We start from the raw sequence: 25,285 nt of genomic DNA on the forward strand, positions 1-25,285 counted from the left end.
GGTTTTAGTCATCTGCATATACTCTTACACCTAAGTATTTCCCCAATTATGAACTACAAGAATACTGCTAGATATTTGTTTTGGCAGCCTAAAACTATCAAAAGACAAGAATTCATGAATTCACATTCAGTAATATAGCCAATCTGCTTGCAATTAGTCAAAATTACTTCTTTATGATGCCTAACTGGGATGTAATTGTTTTGCACACATCTGGAAAAAAACCCTTTCTCTCCTAACTAGCAATGGGGGGTAGGGAACAAAGATCTCTTACTTGTACATACTCCTGGCTTTTTACAAGTAAGAGATCTTTGTTCCCTACCCCCCAGAGGGGGCTCGGGAGTTCATGGCTTCCATGATAGCCATGGACCTGACTCAAATGATTCAGGGCCCGACACACGAGGGAGGTCACACCTTGGACCTTGTTTTTGTCTCTCGCCAGTGGTTGAGTGATCTGGGAGGAGTGAATTTAACCATCACTCCTCTGTCATGGTCAGATCACTCACTCCTCCGTCTTGACTTCCCTGGTGCTACTCCTCGCTGCGGGGAGGCGGAACCGGAGAACACTAGATGGTTCCGCCCCAGGCGCTTGATGGAACCAGACAGGTTCCAGACGGAGCTTGGGCCACCTCCTGCAGCCCTGACCCGCCCTCGGGTAGAGGACCTGGTGGCCGCGTGGAATAATGCGACTACCGGGGCCTTGAACCGGGTGGCGCCTTTGCGGCCTCTCCGGCGGCAATGATCCACCCTGGCCCCTTGGTTTACCGAGGAGCTAAGGGTGATGAAGCGCCGCAAGAGATGCCTAGAGAGTCGTTGGAGATCCTCCCGAACCGAACTTGACCGAGCACAGGTACGAGCCCATTTAAGGACGTACCTGGTGGCATTGAGAACGGCCAAACGTCAATATTGTGCCGCTCTCATTGTATCCGCAGAGAACCGCCCTGCCGCCCTGTTTCGGGTGTCCCGCTCTCTTCTGTTTCAGAGGCCACGGGAGGCCCCTTTACAGGGCAGGGCAGAGGAGTTTGGGAAATACCTGCAGGATAAAGTCGCTCAAATCCAGAAGGATTGGGTCCCCTTCAGTGGCCCAGTCGAGACGCCAGTGGCGAGTCTTGAGAAACCTTTTTGGGAGGAGTTTGACTTGGTTGTCATCGAGGATTTGGACAGATTGCGTGGGCGACTGCGACCTACCACATGTTTGTTGGACCCGTGTCCCTCCTGGCTTGTACTGGCATCCTGGGAGGTTACACGCGACTGGCTCCTGGACCTAGTGAACGCTTCGTTGGGTGAGGGGTCTCTCCCGGCTGCCTTGAAAGAGGCGGTGGTGAGACCCTTGCTCAAGAAGCCTTCCCTGGACCCTATGGAGCTGGTCAATTATCGTCCTGTCTCCAACCTTCCCTTTTTGGCGAAGGTTGTGGAGAGTGTGGTGGCTTCTCAGTTTCCACGACATCTGGAGGAGAATGATTATCTAGACCCGCGCCAGTCCGGCTTTCGCCCTGGGCACAGCACTGAGACGGCCTTGGTCGCGTTGGTAGATGATCTCTGGAGGGCCAGAGATAGGGGCTGTTCCTCTATCCTGGTCCTATTAGACCTCTCGGCGGCTTTTGATACCATCGACCATGGTATCCTGTTGCACCGACTGGAGGGGTTGGGGATCCGGGGCACCGTCTTGCGGTGGTTCGGCTCCTACCTCTCCGGCAGGACGCAACGTGTGTTGGCAGGAGAGCAGAGGTCGACCCTAAGCCCCCTCATCTGTGGGGTGCCACAGGGGTCGGTCCTCTCGCCACTCCTGTTCAACACATATATGAAGCCGCTGGGTGAGATCATCCGTGGTTTTGGGGTGGGATACCACCTGTACGCTGATGATACTCAGCTGTACATTTCCACCCCGAACCACCCCAACGAGGCCGTCGAAGTGATGTCCCGGTGTGTGGAAGCCGTACGGGTCTGGATGGATGACAACCGACTCAGGCTCAACCCTTCCAAGACGGAGTGGCTGTGGGTTCCGGCTCCCCGGTTCAACCAGATAATTCCATCTCTGGCCATTGGGGGCATTCAACTCGCCCCCGTGGAGCGGGCGCGCAATTTGGGCGTCCTCCTGGATGCCAAGCTGTCCATGGATGAACATGTGACAGCCGTGGCCAGGGGGGCGTTCCATCAGGTTCGCCTGGTGCGCCAATTGCGCCCCCTATTGGACCGGGACGCTCTACGCACAGTCACCCATGCGCTGGTGACGTCTCGCCTGGACTACTGTAACGCTCTCTACATGGGGCTTCCCTTGAAATGCACTCGGAGACTACAGTTGGTCCAGAATGCGGCCGCGCGGGTGATTATGGGGAGCACCAGGTACTCCCATGTGACACCACACCTGCGCGAGCTGCACTGGCTTCCTGTGGTCTATCGAGTGCGTTTCAAGGTTTTGATTACGATCTTTAAAGCGCTCCATGGCTCAGGACCTAGTTACCTGCGGGACCGTATTCTGCCCCATACATCCCTACGACCTCTTCGCTCGCACAGAGAGGGACTTCTCCAGGTGCCGTCCACTAGACAATGCCATGGGGCGGCGCCTAGGAGCAGAGCCTTCTCTGTGGCGGGCCCAGCCCTGTGGAATGACCTCCCCCCGGATATTAGGACCACTACAGACCTCCGCTCCTTCCGTGTTAAGCTCAAGACCCACCTTTTTCAAATATCTGGCCTGGCCCAACCATAACTTCGTTACGCTCCTGAGGGGTTTTTAATTTAGCAATTTTATTTAGGGGATTTTAAACTGTGTTTTAACTGTGTTTTTAGCTGTGTTTATTTTCTTTCACTTACAAGTCTACTCTCCTCCATGCACAAATGTAATTGTCCTTGTTTTTCGTATGTATGTGTGTCCTATGTGTATTTTATCCTTTTGATTGTACGCCGCCCCGAGTCCTTCGGGAGAGGGTTGCGGCTAATCAAATAAAATTTGATTTGATTTGATTTGAAGTATACTGCGTGCTAATACTTCCATTTTCAACAAATACCTTTGCCATTCATCAATATTACTCAGAAAATTATTTTTCCATAGGATTCATCGCAAGTCTTCATCATTAAAAAATGATTATAGAAAACCCAAACCCCAAATAATGTTGTTGAATACATTGTTTTGCAATGAAGCCTGTTAAAAGCTGTTAAATGTAGCTTGCATCCCAAGACATGATCAGAACCAACAATACCTTTGCCAATATGCCGCCTAGTATTCTCAATAGTAGAATTCCGGTTAACATTTGACAAGAGCCCCAGGCAAAACCTGTTCTTGTTATTGGAGGGATCAGTGAAGCCATCCACCAACAAACTTGTGGAAGAGGCATGAAATGCCTCCCCAACACGATTATTGAGTTCATAATAGACAATAGAGCACCAGTGTTTTGGCTCTTCATAAGCAACTGCCTGAACATCTGCAACAGAAGAAAAACAGAAATCAGCAATCCTAGAATTAATCAGTTCCTGGACTTTAAAGTTTAATTTATTTATATTCATTGTGTAGACTTTGGCTTAAGATCATGGGGAAAAAAATCTGGTGGTGTAGCTTTTAATTAGAAATTCTCCCACAGTGTCCTATTATATAATATATTTAAACCATATTAGTAATTCAATCAAAGCATTCTAAGCTTTGAGAAATGGAAAGGAGGTGGAACAGATATTTGAGCAAGCTGAATGAGGATTTCTTTTTAAAAAAAGAACAGTTCTAAGCAGCTTTACATGTTTGCTTACAAAAATAAAGGGTGCATAGTTCTTAAAGACAACAAATACATTATGATATACAATACAATACAATAGCAGAGTTGGAAGGGACCTTGGAGGTCTTCTAGTCCAACCCCTTGCCTAGGCAGGAAACCCTATTCCGTTTCAGACAAATGGCTATCCAACATCTTCTTAAAGACTTCCAGTGTTGGGCATTCACTACTTCTGGAGGCAAGCTGTTCCACTGATTAATTGTTCTAACTGTCAGGAAATTTCTTCTCAGTTCTAAGTTGCTTCTCTCCTTGATTAGTTTCCACCCATTGCTTCTTGTTCTGCCCTCAGGTGCCTTGGAGAATAGCTTGACTCCCTCTTCTTTGTGGCAACCCCTGAGATATCAAAACACTGCTATCATGTCTCCCCTAGTCCTTCTTTTCATTAAACTAGACATACCCAGTTCCTGCAACAGTTCTTCATATGTTGTATGGTAAATTCTTATGGAATAGACAGTAAGTTCTCTTCCTAAGAATTAATTTACCAAATTTAGTCTACTGTAACAAAGTGAACACATAATTATGTCTCAATTATTATAGTTCTGGAGATTTGGTTTAACCATGGTTTATTGAATAACTTTTAATGACTATTCATACAATAAGTAAGTATAGACTTTGTTTTATAAACCACAAGAGCTATATATATTCTTTTATGTTATGGGTTACTGCAATATACAAACTTTGTAAATTATTTTAAACAAAATATAATGGAGTTGTGTTTTTGGAATGTTTATTTAAGAGATGCATTTATTAATCTTTTCTCTTTTTTTACAGATTTCAACTAAGGAATTATTCCAGTCAACAATAACCATTCCTTCCTCTCAGCAACCAGAACTGACTCTAGCCAGAAAAAAAATCCCTACTCCCCTGTTCAACAAGGGAATAAATTGACATAACTATATTAATGCAACTACACAACTTTCTGCTACGAACACTCAAACATCTTAACAAAGAGTAATGAAACAGAAAGATACACAAGGTCCATTTTTGGGGGGGGGAGCACTCATATAAGAGGAGTGAATCCATTCATTCTGCACTATAATTTTCAGGTTGTGTTCATGCAGCCAATTTGTTTTTGATGAGTTTTTAATTTACAATCTCATTAAAGTGTTAAGAGGGAAAGTGTTGCTTTGTTATGAATGGCAACAATAACCTCTTCCTGACCCACTGAACTACAAATTTAAAAAAGATGTTTTTGCTTTTTCTGGCTAAAGAAACTGATTGCTTCCAGGAACTCTTGCCTTCCTTTTTGATAGTTATCTTTACCCAGAGTAATTCACATGTATATGACTGATAATGCCTGTTTACACAATGTTATTTTTATCCAAGCAGCTTGAGGCAAGAGACATGGGCTTCCTTGCATTTTATTCTCATACCCATCCTATCAGGTAGCTTCAGAATAAAAACACCATTACTCAGTGACATTAATGAGCAAGCTGGGTTTGCACCTTCTCTCCCATATTTATTTGACACATCACAATATGTGAACGCAGACATTTTTGGGGGGGGTATAGGTAACAATTTACCAATATGTGATTCAATATTTTAAAAAGGAATTCCCAATATGGTTTTCCCAAATGAAATTGAACAGCTGGGTTCAAACACTATGCTGAGCCACAGTTCACTTAAAAATGGTTTATTGGAAAAACTACAGATGGCTGGGGTGGCACAACATGTTAAGGATAGGCCAAGTGCTGATGCAAACAATTCACGGCATTTTTAATCCTTTCAAGTCACTGTTAGGCAATCTTTAATTATTAGTAACTCAGTGCACTTTTCACAGCAAGATGCCAGTAACTATTACTGCTGCACAGCTTTGCCCTAATTCTCAAACTCAGGAAGAAATCCTGCCAGCTGGCCATTCCTGAAGAGTGAAATCATCTCTCTCTCTCTCTCTCTCACACACACACACACACACACACAGAGGCAGATTTCATACGAACTTCCTCACATTTGCCTTAAGTCATGCAGAGCAGGTGCGTTTTGTCTCCCCATTCCCAGCATGAGCCAACAATAGGAATTACCCAACTTCATTGACAGGATGCAGCTTGTTAAGTAAAATCTCTTAAGACTAACAAATCTTCACAAGGAACAGGCCTCCAAATGTCTGTAGCCAGAGAGCACCGGGGTTTGTGTTTATTGCTCCGGCCCTTCATAAACATGAACTGCAGCAGACCTTTTTGAAAGGCTATTAAACAAAGGATGTAACCATGCACATCAGGTAGAGGTATTGGGCAGAGATAAAGAGCTTGCTGAATTCGCGGAAACAGGTGTGAAAAAAATAATATGAATGGAAAGAAGAGTCTGTTTCCCCTTCATAAAATGAAGAGAAGGTATTGTACCACTCTAATTACAGTGTTTTAATTGCTAATATTACTTGTAGGAATCAGGTTGACAACTTTACTCAATCTGCATTCTTAACTGCAATCTGCTTCATCTTATTTGCTCCCTGCCAAACAATATAATCCCAAATCCCAAAAGTGCTTTTTCAAGAAGTAATTAGACTTTCTGTTTTTTCTTTGAAGAGGTTTCGCTTCTCATTCAAGAAGTTTCTTCAGCTCTGACTGGATGATGGGGAATCCAAGATTAGCAAGTAGAAAGACATCGAAGTTTACCCTGATGCCAATTCTAGCAAATGTATAATATTCCCCTGAAACTGGTGTAATTGGGATCTAGCTGGCATCCAACTCAATACAACATAGCCCTAGTGGCAGATGTACTGCCAGACCCCAGTTTAATGTTTGGCTTAATCCTTAAGAACCACCAGGGGTTGTCCTTAAGGATACGAATAAGCTGCCCATTACTGAAAAAGGTGGATGGCATTCTTTTCCTCCAGCTCACAAAGCACTGAAGCTGCACAATATTTCTAGAACTGCTGAAGCCAAATGTTTTTAAGCTATAGCCTGTTTTCAGCCATTTTCATTGGTTCCTAAAAACATTGCACTGCTTCAGTGCTTTCATCTGCTGGGACAATGCCGCTTTCCACTTTTAGTAATAGGCCCGTTGCCTCTGTGTACATCCCGACTTAAAAGACAAATTTGGGTTAAGACAGTTAGGGAATGGAACTAGTTATTAACCCATGGACTAACTGTAATGTGTTCATATTCTTAAGTTCAAAGTCGATTCAATTAAATGCCAAAGGGTATGCACACTTGTCTCTTTCCCTCCCATTACTAATTTGTGGCAACTTATACCATACTTCTTAAAAACCCCAAGGACCAAATCTCTCAGCTTACATGAATAGAAGAGGGGGACAGTCCTAAGGAATGAAAATATTTTAGGGTTGAGATATAGTAAATTTATAAAAAAAATTAAAATATGCAGCAAATCATAGTTAAAGCAAAACAGTGGTAAATTTGCCTTTGTCAACTGCAAGGACTGCCTACAATAAACAGATCAACAAAATTACCAAGTGTTTGCATTTATCTACTAAAAACCTGCTTTAAAGCAGAGTAACATGAAGAAATTGTTGCTCACTCTTGTCTTTCAAGTACTTTTCAGTTGCTTACTAGGCCTGGTAGCAGCCAAGTTATCCAGGTGGTTGCATATGTGGTCACAACAGCTTGATAGCGCATATTGTGATTGAAGTTTCTCCAAGTAAAGCAAAATGTGTGAACATATATTGAATGCTAGTGCTCCATTAAACGCAACTTTGTCTGCTGTACCATTTTGCACAAGTTTTAACGTAAGAATCGGAGCATATCCACTGCTGTTTTTCAGTGCAACACCTACAGTTGATATATGTTATTTTTATCATGTCTCTTTAGCAGGAAGATAAGACAATTAATGCAATTAAAATATAAAACAGGGGGGAAGTGCCATATATAGACATTTTTCATAACTGAAATATGAAGTGTCACCTCCTCTGTTTACTTCTGAAGAAATTGAAGGTGCCATCATATTGGTATCCATTGGTTGTGAACCATCCTGGGTCATCTGATCTTCTGGAGGTAGGTAAGCAGGAGGGGGAGTATCAGCTGAGGTAAAACAAAATACTGTTATTTCATCTTTGTACTTATCCATTTTATGGATAGTGTTAAGCTAAGCAAACTACAATGTAATAATAACAACAATAACAATAACAATAATAACAACAATAGAAAACCATCCATTTTTACTCATCTCTGTTAACATGGCTAACAAAGAAATTATTATTCTTTGATTAATTATACCTAAGTTTACTTTTTCTTGAGGGAATTAGGTTTCGGAAAGTTCTGGTGCAAACAGATCAAATTCCTATACCTTGTTTTCCTGAAAATAAGACAAGGTCTTATTTTCTTTTGAACCCTGAAATAACGGCTTGGCTTTTTTTTGGGAGAGATCTTATTATTTTCGAGGTGCAGGAGGCAGTGAGCGTAGTCACCTCATGGCGGCTGCTGTGTTGCCATATTTTCAGGGAGGGCTTATTTTTTTGGGGAGGGCTTATTTTAGCGCATGCGCTCAAAAGCCTGATTGAGCTTATTATCTGGGGAGGTCTTATTTTCAGGGAACAGGGTATATGAAAAAGAAGTGCTGATTATCTGCATACAGGTCATCTTTTCCAATATATTTATCAGCAGACAAGTACATCCTAATGTACAACAAATTTAAAGCACAACTTATTGATGATGGCATTAAAATATAATAATCAATGGCAAAAAACATCAATGTAAGACTTACTTTTAATATTACTGGTTTTCAGCCACGGGTGATTATCTCCATATTATTTTTATGCTAATATTGCCCTGATGTTTATTTCTAACATTCTCTTAAACCAAAAGTATGCTATTGTCAACGGAATTCATCCTTAGGTTTAGTATGCTATTGTCAACGGAATTCATCCTTAGACCCAAAATCTAAGAGAGCAAATTGTAGGAACTAGGCATTTACTTTAGTGGGGGAATTTGGAGATTGCCATTCTCCCATTTTAAGAAATGGACAGATACCCATTCCCAGGACATTCTTGTTCACCTAATTTTTTTATAAAGGATGCCCTTTGCTATTAAGGTGGCTAAATAAAATTACATCTCTTTTCTGAAATAATGAAGAATATAATGCTATAGTACAGGGGTGGCGAACAAGTTCGACAAAAAGAGCCAAAATTTTAAACTGTGAGAGTCAGAGAGCCACACCACGCGCTCCCTTTCGGCGCTAAACCCGGAAGTACGGTCTTGCCCCGCCCCTGGCGACGCGACGACGCTTGCCTGCGCTCCACCAGCTCGGCTGGGAACGGAGACGTTTCCTCAGCGGAGCAGAGCGCCTGAAAGGGACGCAGGCTCAGCCTGCCAGGCTGCCACCACTCCACTGAAGACATTGCTGAGCAGAGAAACGTCTCCGTTCCCAGCCGAGCTGGTGGAGCGCAGGCAAGCGTCGTCGCGTCGCCAGGGGCGGGGCAAGACCGTACTTCCGGGTTTAGCGCCGAAAGGGAGCGCGCGATCCGGGTTTAGCGCCGAAAGGGACAAAATCCAAACTTGACAAAGAGCCACAGTATACAAAATAATGATAAGAGGCAAAGAGCCGCATTCATTTTGGCCAGGAGCCGCATGCGGCTCGAGAGCCGCGTGTTCGCCACCCCTGCTATAGTACATATATTATAGCATTATTTAGTGACTACTGCCTTCTTCTAGTTGCTTAAATCCAGTTTCTGGAGATCCCATGGCTAAATCACAGTTTAGTAGAAGCAGTTAAGTGGTTTTTTCCCCGTAAATTCAGAAATGTAATGCTGTCTCAAGTCAGATTTATAAAAAAAAAATCTGCCTTGAGTAGTCATATAAAGCTTACTGCAAAGGTGTATGTTATAAATAGGAATGATTATTATTACTTCCAAAAAATTAATTTTATTGAAGATCTACCTTCAAAGAGATGGTGGGCCTAGAACACATTAATGCCTCATGATCTTGGGAGACTTATTCTCAACTTTAATTAAGCACAAATAGCTTAGTGATATACAGTAACTGCCAACATATCACTTCATCCTATACCCTCTCATAATTGGAGGAAGACCATATGATTTGTGTAAGCAATCTATGTACCGGTATATATTTATAGTTATTTTGTAGACTTGACAAAGCCTAGATAGTATTAAGGAAACCTGAGGTAAGAAAGAAAAAATAAACAAGTCTTTCTTGGCCTGGAGGATAGTAGCCTGAGCTAAGCAGGGCCAAAACTATCCTACTAGGAGGGACGTCCAAATCCTTTCTAGTTCCACTTCTGGAATGTGAGGGATATATTCACTTCAGAATGCTTTAGTTCCACTGCAAAAAAACTATGCAGTTACTAGAAAGCATGTTTTATCAAAAAATTTAGTGCATTGGTTTAACAAATGCACTAAAACCACTGGAACCAAATCCTTTGTATTTCCACTCTTTGCCTCCCTCTGGTTGCTGTGCTGTCGCAAGACCATTGTCAATGCTAAGAAGCTGCTGCTGAGACTTCTCAGAGGAAGCTTTACCTGGCATCTGAAAAGGGCTTCCTGGGTCAGAGCTGGCAGGTGAATGAGGGTAGGTACCACTGCTGCTTCCAGGCGAATTTGGATAGCTACTGTTTGGTGAATGGGGAAATGGGTGACTGTTGGGTTGCTGGAAAGAGTCTGGAAAAGTAGCATTATGTGGCATATGCGGCTCGTTTTGTCCCAAGTTGCGAAATTGTGCCAGGAGACTGTGCTGAGGGTTGTATTCACTGTGTCTAGGAACAAGCACAGGAGGAAGAACTGAAAAGGAAAGAGAAAGAGAAAGGGGAGGGTTGAAAACAAGTACACTTGATAACTGTACAATCATAATTTCACTTGCAGTTAATCAAGAGGTCTTATTTTAGGAACAAGCAGGAACTAAGCAAAAATATTTCCTTGTGATTAGTTACTACACAACTTAAATTTTTGCTTGATGCAGCAACTGCCAGGATCCCAAAACGGGAAGTTTAATTTTCACAGCAACGGGGAGAAAGATGGTTAGGTTTGCACGCAGAGTAGTGTAGCTGCCCTGGGATTCACAACTAAGAAGAGTAGCAAAGATAACCTACCCTCAACTTTCCTCATTTTCAACTCCCGAAGCTAAAGAAACGTATACACGGGCCACAGTGGTGGGTTCCTGCCGGATCGCACCGGATCGCGCGCGCTCCCGTTCGGCAAGGAACCCGGAAGTACGTTCCTGCCCCGCCCCTGGCGACGGGACGGCGCTTGCCTGCGCTCCACCAGCTCGGCTGGGACCGGAGACGTTTTCTCAGCGGAGCGGAGTTCCTGAAAGGGACGCAGGCTCAGCCTGCCAGGCTCCCACCGCTCCACTGAAGTCACGTCTGAGCAGAGAAACGTCTCCAGTCGCGCCTGAGCTGGTGGAGCGCAGGCAAGCGCCGTCCCGTCGCCAGGGGCGGGGCAGGAACGTACTTCCGGGTTCCTTGCCGAACGGGAGCGCGCGCGATCCGGTGCGATCCGGCAGGAACCCACAACTGACGGGCCAGTCTTTAATATATACAAAGTATTGGGTACTGGCACCCATCAATTTAAGCTTAGCTACTAAGGGTGCTAACTGAACCTTCTGGATTAAATCTATAATAGTTCAGGTTTAGGTTTATTCCATTATACATGACTAGTATCCCATTTTTCCTCTTTTTGAGTCAATATATATAGTGCTGCCTTCTCCAAATTTTTTATCCACAACAATCAACCTGGGTAGATTGAGCTGAGAGACAAGAACTTATTCCAAGTCACTAAGGAAGACTGATGACAGGGTGTGTGTTTCCTGAGGCCTAGTAATACTGCATCATAGTGAAACAGTCAGATATTCCCACTTCTCTAACATTTAAGCAAAGGCACGCAAGACATTTCAAGTCAAGTAATTTTATCAAATTTCCACAAAAGCTGAATGAATATCTGCAGACATGTTTGGTTTCCTAATCAAATTTTCCAGGGGCAAAAGACACTGGATTCTCCATATAAACTACAAAGGGCAGAAAGAAGGGAAAACTTTCCTTCAAAGATGCCATAATGCAGGGGTGTCCAAACTTGGGAACTTTAAGACTTATGGACTTCAACTCCCAGAATTCCCCAGCCAGCTATGCTGGCTGGGGAATTCTGGGAGTTGAAGTCCACAAGTCTTAAAGTTCCCAAGTTGGACACCCCTGCCATAATGGAACCCATGTCAACCTCTTAGGCCAGGCCATATTAAATAATATGCCCATTTTAGGGTGTGAACCTCTCTTCCCATTTGCTAATTCTTCTCATTGCATACCTTATCGAGATTTTAAGTGGTCTTACCCAGATCTTTGTAATTTAGTTTTTATGAAGGGGAAAACATGATGCTTCCCAGCATAATAATTGGGCCTAAATTAGTGGCATTAAGTGCATGAGCTATTATGGGAAACACATGCTAGAAGTGATGCTTCTATATATACATGCTCTAAGTTTAGCTATGCTAAACTTTAATATAATTTTTCTGAATTTCACTGAACATTACGAGTGACCCCAACCATTTGTTAAACCATTGCTTATGGTTTAATGTCTTATGTAAACCCCATCAATAGTGGTTTGTAAAATAAACCAGAAATGTTGCTTGAACTAGATCAATGACAGTAGCCGTGTTCAGGAAAATACACATTTTTAGATTGTAAAGCTTGATCAGATTCAGAATCGTCACTGTAAAAAATAAATGGCTAAAAATGCACATAGCAGGGGAGAATGCTGAATTTCAGAAATTGCTGCCAGCCCAGGGGAAGAGATATAATTGAAGAGACAGCATGAGACTTCTGCTGTATTCAGCCAAGCACACCTGTTGCCACAAAGCAAACAAGAGGCCCACATCTGCTCTTTGGAGAGGCTGTGAGCCCCTGGAGGGTAAAGCTGTAGAGGTGTTAACTCTTGCCTAGACTAAAGTAAATGCTCTACTGCACTGTATAGAGCACTATTATATCTTGGACCTAAGCAATCTTCTGGAGCTCTGTATTTTCCAAATACGAACTTCCAAAATTCTCAACTGGTACCGTATTTCCCCGAAAATAAGACAGGGTCTTATTTTCTTTTGAACCCTGAAATAAGCACTTGGCCCTATTTTCAGGGATGTCTTATTATTTTTGAGGTGCAGGAGGAGGTGAGTGTGGCTACCTCCTGGCTGCTGCTCTGATGGAATATTTTTGGGGAGGACTTATTTTCAGGGGATGGCTTATTTTAGTGCATGCACTCAAAAGTCCGAGTGGGCTTATTATCCGGGGAGGTCTTATTTTGGGGGAAACAGGGTAGAAATGCAAGCTAGGAATTTAGGAAACTGATTCCAATGGAATTGAAGGATATTAGACCATGGATCTAGAAAGACTGTGACAAAGGACAGATATTAATGTCCCAGATCCTCAAATCGCATTTCAACAATCTGAGACAAAACCAGATCTAATATATGACCACATACGGTGTTTTACCTAGTATGATATGCAAAAACCACACATTATCATTTAGTGTTATGTGTGAACCAGATTATATTTTGCCCAAGAAATCATAGTTTAAAAAAAATAAACCTACTGATTTTGCTTCATGTATAATACAGGCTTTCCAAGTATTATCTCTGACATTTCGAAATTATAAACACAAGATCAAAATGTTGCACAATGCCCATCTTGCCAACTTCAATTGAAATGAAAAATACACGTGCAACACATTTGTATAAATAAATATATATGTATGAGAACACGTATAATTTAATACTAGAAGCTACATTTTCAGAAAAAGGCAAGACAAGGAAAAAATGGTATTAACCAAATCAATGTATTGATCAAAATTATTTATATCAGTAAAATACTCCAATTATAAATTAATTAATTCCCATTTCTTTCATAGATGTATAAATTTTACACCAGCCCACAAGCATTTCCGTTCTGCTTCCAAGCTGAAACAACGGAAAGAAGATTATTCTAAAAGGGAGGAGTGGTTGCCTTAGGAAGGGAATAGAAGAGTCTTTTGCAGAGTAAGGGGGAGGTATAAATGTAGTCAATAAATAATAAATAAGGGAAGGAAAGAAAAAGGAAAGAAGAGGAAGGGGAAGAAGTATCTGAACAGGCTAGGCTAGACTGCTAGAGAACAGTTTCAAAAAGACCTAAAAATCACAAGATGAGAGGTATTGATATACGGTGATCTTCTTTTTCTATCGGCAAAACTGAGATCAGCTAAAAATAAGACAAAATAACCGGAACTGCTTTCAACCACCATCAATAAGTTGATATGGTCATGTGCCACTCCCAATTGCACATGACCATATCAACTTATTGATGGTGGTTGTAGTAGTCATTAAGCCAAGACTACTTGTATTTTCAATGTTATTAACAATTTGTTAGCTGCAACTCACTGAAATATATGAGGCACAAAATGTAATTAAAATTTGAAGCTACTTTAATGAAATAAAACTTAAATCTCACCAGCTGTGTTTATGTTAAACTTCAACATGACTACGCAAATACCCCCTCCACCCCATTTTAATTTTGTTTAAAATGGTGATTAGGCAACCAAAATGAATACACTGAGAGTTCACTTGCAGTGTTTAGGTAGGTTACACATTCACACACATGAACAAATGTATGTCCTACAAAAATATGCCCATGAAGTTTCATAATATACTGTAAGGGCTAGTTATAACTCACCCTGTTTAATTCAGTATAAACTGAGACTAAAATAATCACCCCCTCCCTGAATAGCCAAACTATTTCACTAAATTACAAACCACATCCAAGAAACAGAGCATAATTCATCAACATAAAACCATTAACAGATTTACAGATATCTGTATACTCCAAATGGCAAAGGCAAAGTATTGCTAAGTATTTCTCAGTCCATCTTTCCTCTTCATATTCTTTTGTAACAGGAAGGTTCAGGATGGCAGAGAAAACGTTTCCTCTGGGTTTTTAGAAGATTGGATGTCTTTTTAAATATATGCCATAGTTTGTTGAATAAGCTCCAACTGACTGACTTCGTATCATATGTGAAATCATACCAAAATCTGTACATATTATTTAGTATGATGAGCAGATTCACCCTTGGATTTGTAGAAGATTAATACTGATGTTATAACTGCGAAACTGGTTTTAAACATTTTAGAAGGATTAATTCAGGAATTCAGCAACAATTATCAGAATAGTAGTACATCACGCAAACAAAAATTGTTATCTATGCTGCGAAGTTGAAAAGGCAGCTCTTAATATTGTAAACTGTGAAACTGTGTTAAACTCCACCAGACCGCATATATCACAAGAAGAAAATGCATTTGAAAATTGTTTTAATTAATTATTACAGTAGACTATCAGAGCTATAACAACAAATCAAAAACATCAATTTAATAAATTTAAAAAATCCTGGATCCTGAATTCAGACACATCCAGAACAAAGGATTTCCCACAGGTCTTTACTTGGGAAAATCACATCAAGAAAGAATATTTGCTCTTCTTCTGGAAGGTCTGGAATTCCTACCTAAAATTCAAAAGAAGTGGTATCTTAATATGCTCTGACATTAGCAGATTCAATGGACCAATAGTTTACCTAATACAGGACAACTTCCTCTATTATTATGTAATATAATGGTCTTCTGGGGACATCTAAATAAAGACCCTTATTTCTATATTTTTCTTTAAATTGCTTCTTCCAAATATTTATATTTGGATGATAACTTTTTAAAAAAAGAATGCATTTTTTTTAAAAAAGAGACTGCTTGTTTTTGCCTCATTAATTCAGAACATATCAATCAAGAAGAAACAGTAACAACGCAAAATTTGCCATCATTCCATCAGAAAATTAAATTAACTTACTTCAAGGGCAGAAAATTCATTCCTCTAAGTGCCCAACCGGGGAAATCCAAAGAACAAGAAGCAAAAGTCAACATATAAAAAGTATTCTGGTATAATTTTCTTAATTTTGTTTCTAAATGAATTGGGATTAAGACTTCTTATTGATAACACCAAATATATTAGTGTTGTTTCATTCTAATTGGGCAAAGGCACAAGTTTGGAAAATGCTATCACAGTTATCAATATACACAAGAAAAACAGATAATTGCTGTGTTCAAGTTACAACCTACCTCATACGTCTGTTACTGTGGGAGATAATAAAAAGGTTTACGTGTGTGTGTGTGTGTGTGTGTGTGTGTTGCACTGAACTACAGAATGAAAACTGAGATATAACTATTACATAAAGTACATATTAGTCAAGGTTTGCAAAATTCGAAGTCAACAGGCACAGGGATTTTACAATCATTACCAACACCACTAGCTCTTTGCTCAGATGGGTTTTGATTAGAAAAAAATCTGTTCTCAGACCTCTTTTTAAAAATGCACTATTCTCTTAAATCTGAAAAGTTGTCTTCTGATGTGGAAAGCAAGTTAATATGGCACATACATATTTCCAAATAGATTTCCTGCTCTTTTATATATCCCTGAACACTTGGTTCCTTCAATATTTGCTTGTACAACATGCAAAGATTCAAACAATTTATGAAGAGCTTAAACTGTTGGGCTTTTCAATATCATCAAACTGCTAAAGTAATTCAGAAATGATGTCTGGATCCAATTAATATGAAACATTGCATAAAGTATCACACACTACTTCAACAAATTGAGTAAATTGCTCATTACTTCCATGTGCAGTATAACTAGTACCAAAAGGATCTGTTTTAAATCATCTATGTCTTAGAAATGCATACTATGATTGTTAAAGTTGAGATTTTACCAGACTTTTTCTGATCATAACCCGCTAAATCTGGTTTATGAAAGAAACTACTTCTTTTAGATGGAGATTAAGTGAAACAATGTTACATAAAGAAGCAATAGTGGAGGACTATTAAAAAAATAGTACTTTTTAAAAGCAACCTAAATAAAGACACTGATTTAAAAATGGTTTTTGGATGCAAGTAAAGATATTATTAGAGATTATTTTGTGCAACATAATATTAAACTTAAAAGGAAGAGCCACGGGAAAACATAGGCTATTTTGGATGCGAGGATAAGTATTTATTCTTAAATTAAATTTTTACAGCAACAGCTTCCAACATTAACAGTAAGAAAAATGAAAATAAAAAAACCAAACAAAGCAAAAAAATAAATAAAGGGTCTGTGGGTCGGGACCCCTTTGGGGGTCGAATGATCCTTTCACAGGGGTCGCCTAAGACCATCGGAAAACACATATTTTTGATGGTCTTAGGAACCGAGAAACCAATTTTATGGTTGGGGGTCACCACAACATGAGGAACTGTATTAAAGGGTCGCGGCATTGGGGAAGTTGAAAACCACTAGTCTAGGACTACTTGCCACTACCACCTCACCTTGGCCATCTTGCCCTGGACAACTCGCCGTGGGGACAACTCTCGCAAGCCTGGAACTTCTTCTCTTGCCAGTTTGGGTGTGGAAAAAAGTCTGCACATTCAGAATGGGGTGTGTGCCTGTGTATGTGTGGAACAATAATTCCTGCTTAGTCTGTTTTTTGCATGGGGGTGCTGGAAAGCGAGGTGAGGAAGCCTTTGGAAAAGAAGTGTAGGCTTCCTTAAGCCAGGCTGGTTTGGGGAACCAGAGTAGAAGGTCCAGGCTCATGGCGAGTTGGCCGGGGTGAGGTGAAAGCGGCAAGTTGTCCCATTCCGCTGCAAAATTCAATAAATTGTATTTTACAGAGAGGAAAGATGCTGGAAATTTGAAAAGAGGTAATATAGCACTAGTGGCTAAAAGGGATAAGACTAACTTTACAAGAAAATACAGACCATTATTATTATTGAATTATTATAAGTTATTCACAATGATTGTAGCTGATAGACTGAAAATAATCTTGCAATAATTTATTCATGAAGATTAATTAATTTTTTTTGCCTAAAAGATAATTGAAGGCTGTATCTGAACTGTGTGGGATTTTCTAAAAAGAACGTTGGTCTTACCTGAACGTTTTTTTCTGGAGTAGTGGAGGGAGGGGTCACAGCAGGGTTAACACAGCCTGATTGGTCCATTTGACTGAGAGAAAACTTCTTAACCTTCGCCTTCTCCCGTTGGTTCCCAGTTTCCGCGATGTCACGGCCAGCAACTGCAAGTCAAACACAAACAAGAACAAGCCCCCCCGGGGCCTCCCGATTCTACACCTCCCGGACCCTGTCTAACTAACTAACTAGGGCGGGAAATGTGACCCCTCCCTCCACTACTCCAGAAAAAAACGTTCAGGTAAGACCAACGTTCTTTTTCCAGTAGAGTGGAGGGAGGGGTCACAGCAGGGACATACCCACGCTACGTCCCCGGGCGGGCCGACTGGGTCCCAGGTGAAGAATCGGCCACCACCCTCTGAAGGACCCTCCGGCCAAAGGATGCCTCAGCCGAGGCATAAGTATCCAAACGATAGTGCCTAATAAAAGGTGTGGGGGAAGCCCAGGCCGCCGCCCTACAAATATCCTCGAAAGGTGCCCTGGTGGCCCAAGCCGCCGAAGTAGCCGCACTGCGGGTGGAGTGCGCAGTGATCCCCGATGGGGGAGTCTTCCCAGAAGCCCCGTAAGCCTCAACTATGGCCAACCTAATCCATCGTCCGATGGTGGAAGAAGACACCTTACATCCTAACGAGCCTGGACGAAAGGAAACAAATAACGCTTCCGTCCTCCTAATGCCCTCAGTTCGCTTTAGGTAAATGCGAACAGCCCGGCGAACGTCCAGCTTATGCCACACCAACTCCCGCTCTCTCGAGGGATTGGGACAAAAATTCGGGAGCACGACCTCCTGGGCCCTGTGAAACTGTGAATTCACCTTCGGAATGAACGAAGGATCCAAGCGAAGGACCACCCTGTCCTGGTGTATTACACACAGGTCACTGCGTGAAGAAAGGGCCCCCAACTCTGAAATGCGCCTGGCCGATGTAATGGCCACTAAAAACACCACCTTAAGGGTAAGCAGACGCATGTGTACCGTCCTAAGTGGTTCGAACGGGGAGCTCGTCAGAGCCTGGAGAACCAGGGTCAGATCCCAGGTTGGAAACCTATGAACCGGAGGCGGACGGATGTTAGCCGCCCCCTTCAGAAAACGCTTAATCAGTGGAGACCGGGAAAGGACGGGGGAACCCTCCCCCCCCAGAACGGTGGCCAAGGCCGCCACTTGACGCCGGAGCGTATTATGCGACAAGCCATCCTCCAACCCCTTCTGGAGGAACTCCAACACGTTTGGGACGGTAGCCCTAGAAGGATCCAACCCCAAAGGAATACACCACTTCGCAAACGCTTTCCATGTGGCATTGTAAATCCTAACCGTGGACGGCCTCCTAGACGCCTCTAAGGTGGCTATAACTCCTGACGAAAGTCTCTGCCCCCTCAGGATCCTCCGTTCAAGAGCCAGGCGGTCAGATGGAGCCACTGAGGCCCTGGGTGATGTAAAGCCCCCTGACTCAGAACGACCTCCCCCGGGGGAATCCTCCAGGGGTCTGCTACCGACAGCTGGACCAGGTCCGCGAACCAGGGTCTCCTCGGCCAGTATGGTGCTAACAGAATAACGAGAGCCCTCTCTGTGACTATCTTCCCTATCGTACGGGGAACGAGGGGAAGGGGAGGAAAGGCATAAAGGAGGCCCGGGGGCCACCGGCTCCTGAGAGCATCCGCTCCTTCCGCCGACGGAGACTGGAACCGGGTAAAGAACCGGGGCAGCTGAGCGTTGTCGGGGGAGGCGAACAGATCCACCCGAGGTGTGCCGAACCTGCTGCATATCTTCCGAAACAACTCCGGGCCCAGTTGCCACTCGCCATCGTCTAGGGTTGTGCGACTCAGCCAATCCGCCTGAAGATTGGACACTCCTGAGATGTGCTCCGCCACTATGGAGGCCAAGTGTCTCTCCGCCCACAAGCCCAACGACTGCGCCTCTCGCCAGAGAGAACGTGAGTGGGTGCCCCCCTGGCGATTGACATGGGCCTTCGTCGCCACATTGTCCGTAAGCAGGAGGACATGGCGCCTCCGCAGGTGATGACGAAAAGTCCGTAGGGCAAGCCGCGCGGCTTTCAGCTCCAGCCAATTGATGTTGTGGCGGAGATCCGAGGCAGACCAACGTCCCTGGGTCATGTCGGAGTCCATCACGGCCCCCCAGCCGAAGAGGCTGGCATCCGTCGTCACTGTGACTCTCTCGGGCTCCCAAAAACAAGCCCCCTGTTGCAGCGCTGGGGACAACCACCACCGAAACGAGAGTCTCACCTCCACCGGTAGAGGAACTGGACGCAAGGAGTTGCTCATCATCCTTCTCTGGACCGGGATCAAGGCCCACTGGAGAGGTCGCAGGTGGAGCCGGGCCCAGGGCACTATCCCTATGCAAGAGACCATCTTCCCCAGAAGTTGAGACAAGGTCAGGATGGAAACAGACCGTCTTTTTTGTACGGAGGAGACCAGCCGGCGAAGGCTGGACAAGCGCTCTGGAGACAGGCGGACCCTCCCTGACTCGGAGTCTATCACTGTCCCTAGATGTAGGATCTGCCTGGATGGGGACAGGTGGCTCTTGGGAAAGTTCACTGAAAACCCCAACGCCTGAAGCCAACGGATCGTCAGCCGAAGATCCGACTTGGCCCTGGGGAGGGACCCTGCCTGAACGAGGACGTCGTCCAAGTAGCACTAAAGTCTCACCGGAATGGAACGCAGGTAAGCCGCCAGTGCTGCCAGGACCTTGGTGAACGTCCGCGGAGCTGAGGCCAGACCAAACGGGAGAGCCCGGTACTGGTAATGCCTGCCCCGGTGAGAGAACCTGAGATAACGCCGGTGAGACTGAAGGATGGGGACGTGGAGATAGGCCTCCGTCAAATCTACTGAGGCCATGTAATCCCCCTTCCGAATGCCCTGCAGAATGGATTTCAGGGACGCCATCTTGAACCGCCTGTATACTAGGTAGCGGTTTAGGCATTTCAGGTTGAGGATTGCCCTCCAACCCCCCGAGGATTTTGGAACTACGAACAGATGGGAGTAGTAGCCCAGACCCCTCTCCGGCTCCGGAACGACCTCCACTGCCCTGATTTCTAGAAGATGGGCGACCGCGAGGTCCATGAGACGACGCTGCTTCGGGTCCCGAGCCGGGGGAAAAACTTTGAAAAAACTTGGGGGTTTGGAGAGGAATTCTAACCTTAGGCCGTGGCGAACGGTCGCCCTGACCCAACCGTCTGACGTGATCCGATCCCACTCGTCCGCATACAGTGCCAGGCGGCCTCCGATGGGATGACTCGGGTTCGAGTCATTTCCCTCTGCGGAAGGGGCGGCCGCCCCCCCCACGAAAGGGCCGCTTGGACTGCGGCTGATATCTAGAACGGTCCTGAAAACTCTGTCTATTAAATGACCTGTCCTGCCTGTACGGTTGGTATCGCTGGTCCTGATCCCTGTCATAAGACTTGAACTGGGGCCTGCGATAGGGATGACTACGGGACTCCGCCTTCTTGGTGGATGTAGGCATAACTTTCTTTTTATCTTTGTTTTCCACCAAAATCGGGTCTAAGGAAGCCCCGAACAAATTTGGACCCTCAAAGGGGGCAGCTACTAGGTCCCACTTGGCTTTATAGTCCATCTGCCAGTTCCTGAGCCACAAAAGTCTACGAGAGGCCACAGAGGTGGCCAAAGCACTTGAACCAAATCTAACTGCGTCTAGGGTCGCATCAGCCGAATACTGACACGCTGCCATTATTTTAGCCAAATCCTGGTGTACGCGCTCCTCCTGGATCGGAATGCGCTCCTGGAGCTGGCGGAGCCACATGACCGTAGTGCGGTTAAAGTACGAGGCAGCAGCCGCTGCCCGCACCGCCCATGCTGAGGCTTTAAAATTTTTACGTAAAGTGAGCTCCGCCCTCTTGTCCTCTGCCTTAAGTTTGTCAGCCGCGTCCCCCGAAACTACTGGAGAGGAGGAGACTAAAGCTGCTATGGGCTGATCTATAACTGGAAGCTGAATAGCCTGCACAAAAGACTTTTCCATGTTGTAGGCGCGACGGTCGTTGCTGCCAGGTGGGGAAAAGTTAGAAGGACGGGCCCATTGGCTAGTAGCTACCTCTAAGAAAAGAGGAGGGGCAGGAATCTCCTCCTTATTCGTGGCCGTCGCTGAGAACATGACCATGTCCGGATCCGTGGGCGGTGGGACCGTGGGGTCCCCCGTGCCCACCTTGGTGGTCCTCCTAGCCTTCTTAAGCAATGGTTTGAACATGGCCTGGAGGAAAAGATTGGAAGAGCGAGGCGGCTCAGGAGCCGCATCCTCCTCCTCAGAGAACCCCCAATCGTCCCTCCGTGCCTCCCCCCTAGAGGAGACCTCACTCATGAGGGAAGGCGAAGAAGCCCTAGATCTGGACCTACTAAAGGGAGTAACTCGACTGTGATGGTAAGGTCTGTCCCTTTGGGAAATGCCCCTAGAAATGGCTGCAGAAATAAGCCTTTTGAGATTCTCAGGGAGGTTTTCGAGATCCTCCTCATCTCCTTCTGAATCATAGTCTGGTGCCACATAGGCCCTGCTGGATCTCCTACCCCTAACTGGACCTGCAGAGGTACCTTCCAATGGATCCCCCCTATCTTCTTCCCTAATCCCCGGGAAAGCAGAAGGAGAGCGAGGCGCCCCCCGCTCCTGACTCCTATCAGATCTGCATGGGGAAGCAGAGGAAGAGGAAGAGGAAGGGCTGAACCCCCTAGCCACCGGTGGGGGAGGGCAGGAAGCCACCGCGTGTGGGGATCTGGATCTGGGCCCAGGATCCCTGGCCTGTCTCTTCTCAGCCCTTTCAATGACCTTCTCGATGGCCCTGGATCGCCTGAGCTCATCCCTTTGCAGAGCTCTCGAAGGCCTGTCCTCAGCTGAAGGCCTAGAAACCCGAGGCCTAACTGGGGGAGTGGGCTCAACCTGATCTTCGCCTGCCTGAGCTGGCGCGGCCTGCTGGGACTCAGTTCTATCTGCCATCCCCACTCACGTGCTCCAGAACGAAGTTTTTTGGTAGGAATTGCCCTTCAGCTGGTGAGAATCGCCTGCTCCGGGCCTCCGGTAAAGTAGCAAACAGCACAGCCACGTTTTTCACAGCCTCTCCGTGTTGCAAGCCCCAAACACGTGACTCAAAATGGCCGCCGGCTTCTTTTGGGCGGTGCTTTCAAAAGCGCGCCTAAAAATGGCCGCTTACCTCGCCCTTAATTGCCAATGCCTGCAGCTGCAAGCTCGCCTTTCCCAAAACACTCTCTAAATCACTGCTGAGCTCCTAAGCCCCTAGGAGCCTTCCAACACCAAGAAAAACGATTCCGCGCTGCTGCCGTGGGCTGTAACCGGCCCGGGAAGCTAGCGGTTCAAATTAGAAGCCGAAAAGCCGCTTTTGCGCCGAAAAGCCCCAGCGCGCTGCGAGCCTCACCGGAAAGTTTTAAAAGGACAAATTAAAGGATCGCCCGGCACACCCGAGACCCCAGGCACCAGTCCGGAGCGATCCCTTAAGAGAGGGGGAGGAAGCGCCCCCCCCACTGACTATCTCAGCCTCCTAAGGGCAGTCGAACAACAGCCCTGCAAGGCGGACCACTACAAAAAATTTTGAAATATAAAAAAAAAAAATTCAAATTCAAAGTGCCAACAACACTAACACTGACTAATAAAACCCACTAAAACTCTACTACTAGGAACCAAACCTGTGTCTTGGACCTTGACTGAGAGGAAACTGGGAACCAACGGGAGAAGGCGAAGGTTAAGAAGTTTTCTCTCAGTCAAATGGACCAATCAGGCTGTGTTAACCCTGCTGTGACCCCTCCCTCCACTCTACTGGAAAATATTTGGAGTAGCACAAATGAAAAACAAGCTGCATTAATTCTTTTAGATGCCATAAAGATAGAAAGACTTGGCATTACCCACAATGCAGAAATTGCTGATGAAGATAAAATTTGCTAGGATAACCAAATTAACATCTTTCACCATAGAAAAGGCATTAAACTAAGTTTGTTGCTAATAGAAAATCCTGTATAGACTCTGTGCATGAAATATATTTTTTTAAATAATGTATGCTTTTAATAGATAAATAAAATAGATTAAAAATGAACCTAGAGTAAGAGGTTAATTTACAGTTATAGTTCTTATAAAAGAAAATCACAACTCATTTTTTATATTTCCTTTCCTTTTTCTGTACTTTTGTCTGTCTTTTCATTTACTACTTTCTTTTCGTTATTCTACATATTAATTTCTCTTGACTTTTCTTTCTTTTTTAATATTTTTTTAAAAAGAAAAGAAATGCAGCGTACCTAAATTTATCCATTGTACCAATAGCCTCAAAATGTTAAAAACAGTATTATTTGGGAATTATACATGTTACTTACCCATCTACTTAAAATATAGTGTACAATATATGACGTGGGAAGAATTTAAGTGCCTGAATAACTGAAAAATGTATTCTGCTTTGTAAACCATATAAAGTATTTTGGATAAAAAGGCCTCCTAAAGACTTTGCAAAACAAAAACATTGAAATTAGAATCAACTTTAATACCGTGTTTCCCCGAAAATATGACATGTCGTAATAATAAGGCCATGCCACATTTTTCTGGTGGGCAAAAATATAAGCCCTCCCCCGCAAATAAGCCCCCTGGACAACTCCCCACCTCCGACCAGGCAGAGCACCGCTCACCAACCTAGCGGTATCCCGAAGGTACCAAGCCGCGGGAACCGGGAAGGGCAAAGGTGATCGCGTTGTTTGGTGCTTTTGGGATACCGCTAGGTTGGTGAGCGGCGCTGTGCCCAGCTGAAGAGGGGGGGTTGCCGGGCGGCTGCTCTCTTGCGAGCAGGCTCCCAAAGAGCTGGGCACAGCAGCCACCCGGCAAACCCCCTTTCCAGCCATGCAGAGTGCCATTCACTGACCTAGAGGTATCGCCAAGCCACATGAAGGCCTGTTCGCCACCGCCTGGCTCTCGTGGCTTGGCACCTTCGAAATGTCAGTGAATGGCACTCTGCACGGCTGGAGAAGGGGGTTGCGCGAGCGGCTGTTCCACTCCCACTCGCGTGCCTCCCAGCCTCACGATACCCTGTCCCAGCTTTCCCTGCAAAGCCAGGGCACCTCCGCTGCCGCCACCGCCATCCCAGCATGGCTTTTTCGGCAGCTTCCAGACTGAGTCTTCCGGTAGTGGCTGCTCTGGGCATATGCTCTATGGTTGTGGGGTGGCTTTCAGCAGAGCGTACAACCATAGAGAGTACGCCCAGAGCGGCCGTCAGACGACACGGTTTGGAAGCCGCGAAAAAGCCATGCTGGGGTGGCGGTGGTGGCAGAGGTGCCCTGGCTCTGCAGGGAGAGCTGGGCCAGGGCATCGTGAGGCTGGGAGGCGCATGAGCGAGAGCAGAACAGCCGCTCGTGCAACCCCGCTCTCCAGCCATGCAGGGCGCTATTCACTGGCATTTCAAAGGCGCCAAGCCACGGGAGCTGGGCGGCGGTGAACAGGCGCCCACGTGTCTTGGCGATACCCCTAGGTCAGTGAATGGTGCTGTGCCCGGCTGGAAAGGGGGTTTGCCAGGCGGCTGCTCGTGAGCGTGGTCGCTTCGTGGCTGTTGTGTTGTGCTGCTGCAACAGCACAACACAGCTATTCTTCCATGAAGCTATGCCCGGCTCTTTGGGAGCCCACTCGCAAGAGAGCAGCTGCCC

The 25,285-nt window shown here is 44.9% G+C and overlaps 1 protein-coding gene across 1 annotated transcript in view; it reads right to left on the reverse strand.

Moving 5' to 3' along the window:
* SMAD1 (SMAD family member 1) overlaps positions 1–25,285 on the reverse strand; it is a 45,986-nt gene that overhangs the window by 3,464 nt on the left and 17,237 nt on the right. The window contains exons 3-5 of the mRNA XM_081959951.1: positions 10,183–10,440; positions 7,613–7,729; positions 3,195–3,416 (exon numbers count right to left, since the gene is read on the reverse strand). Of these exons, the coding sequence (XP_081816077.1) occupies positions 3,195–3,416; positions 7,613–7,729; positions 10,183–10,440 (597 nt within the window). The remainder of the gene's footprint in view (positions 1–3,194; positions 3,417–7,612; positions 7,730–10,182; positions 10,441–25,285) is intronic.

This window comes from Natrix helvetica, assembly GCF_964273705.1.
Source record: "Natrix helvetica genome assembly, chromosome: 7".
NCBI lineage: Eukaryota > Metazoa > Chordata > Lepidosauria > Squamata > Natricidae > Natrix > Natrix helvetica.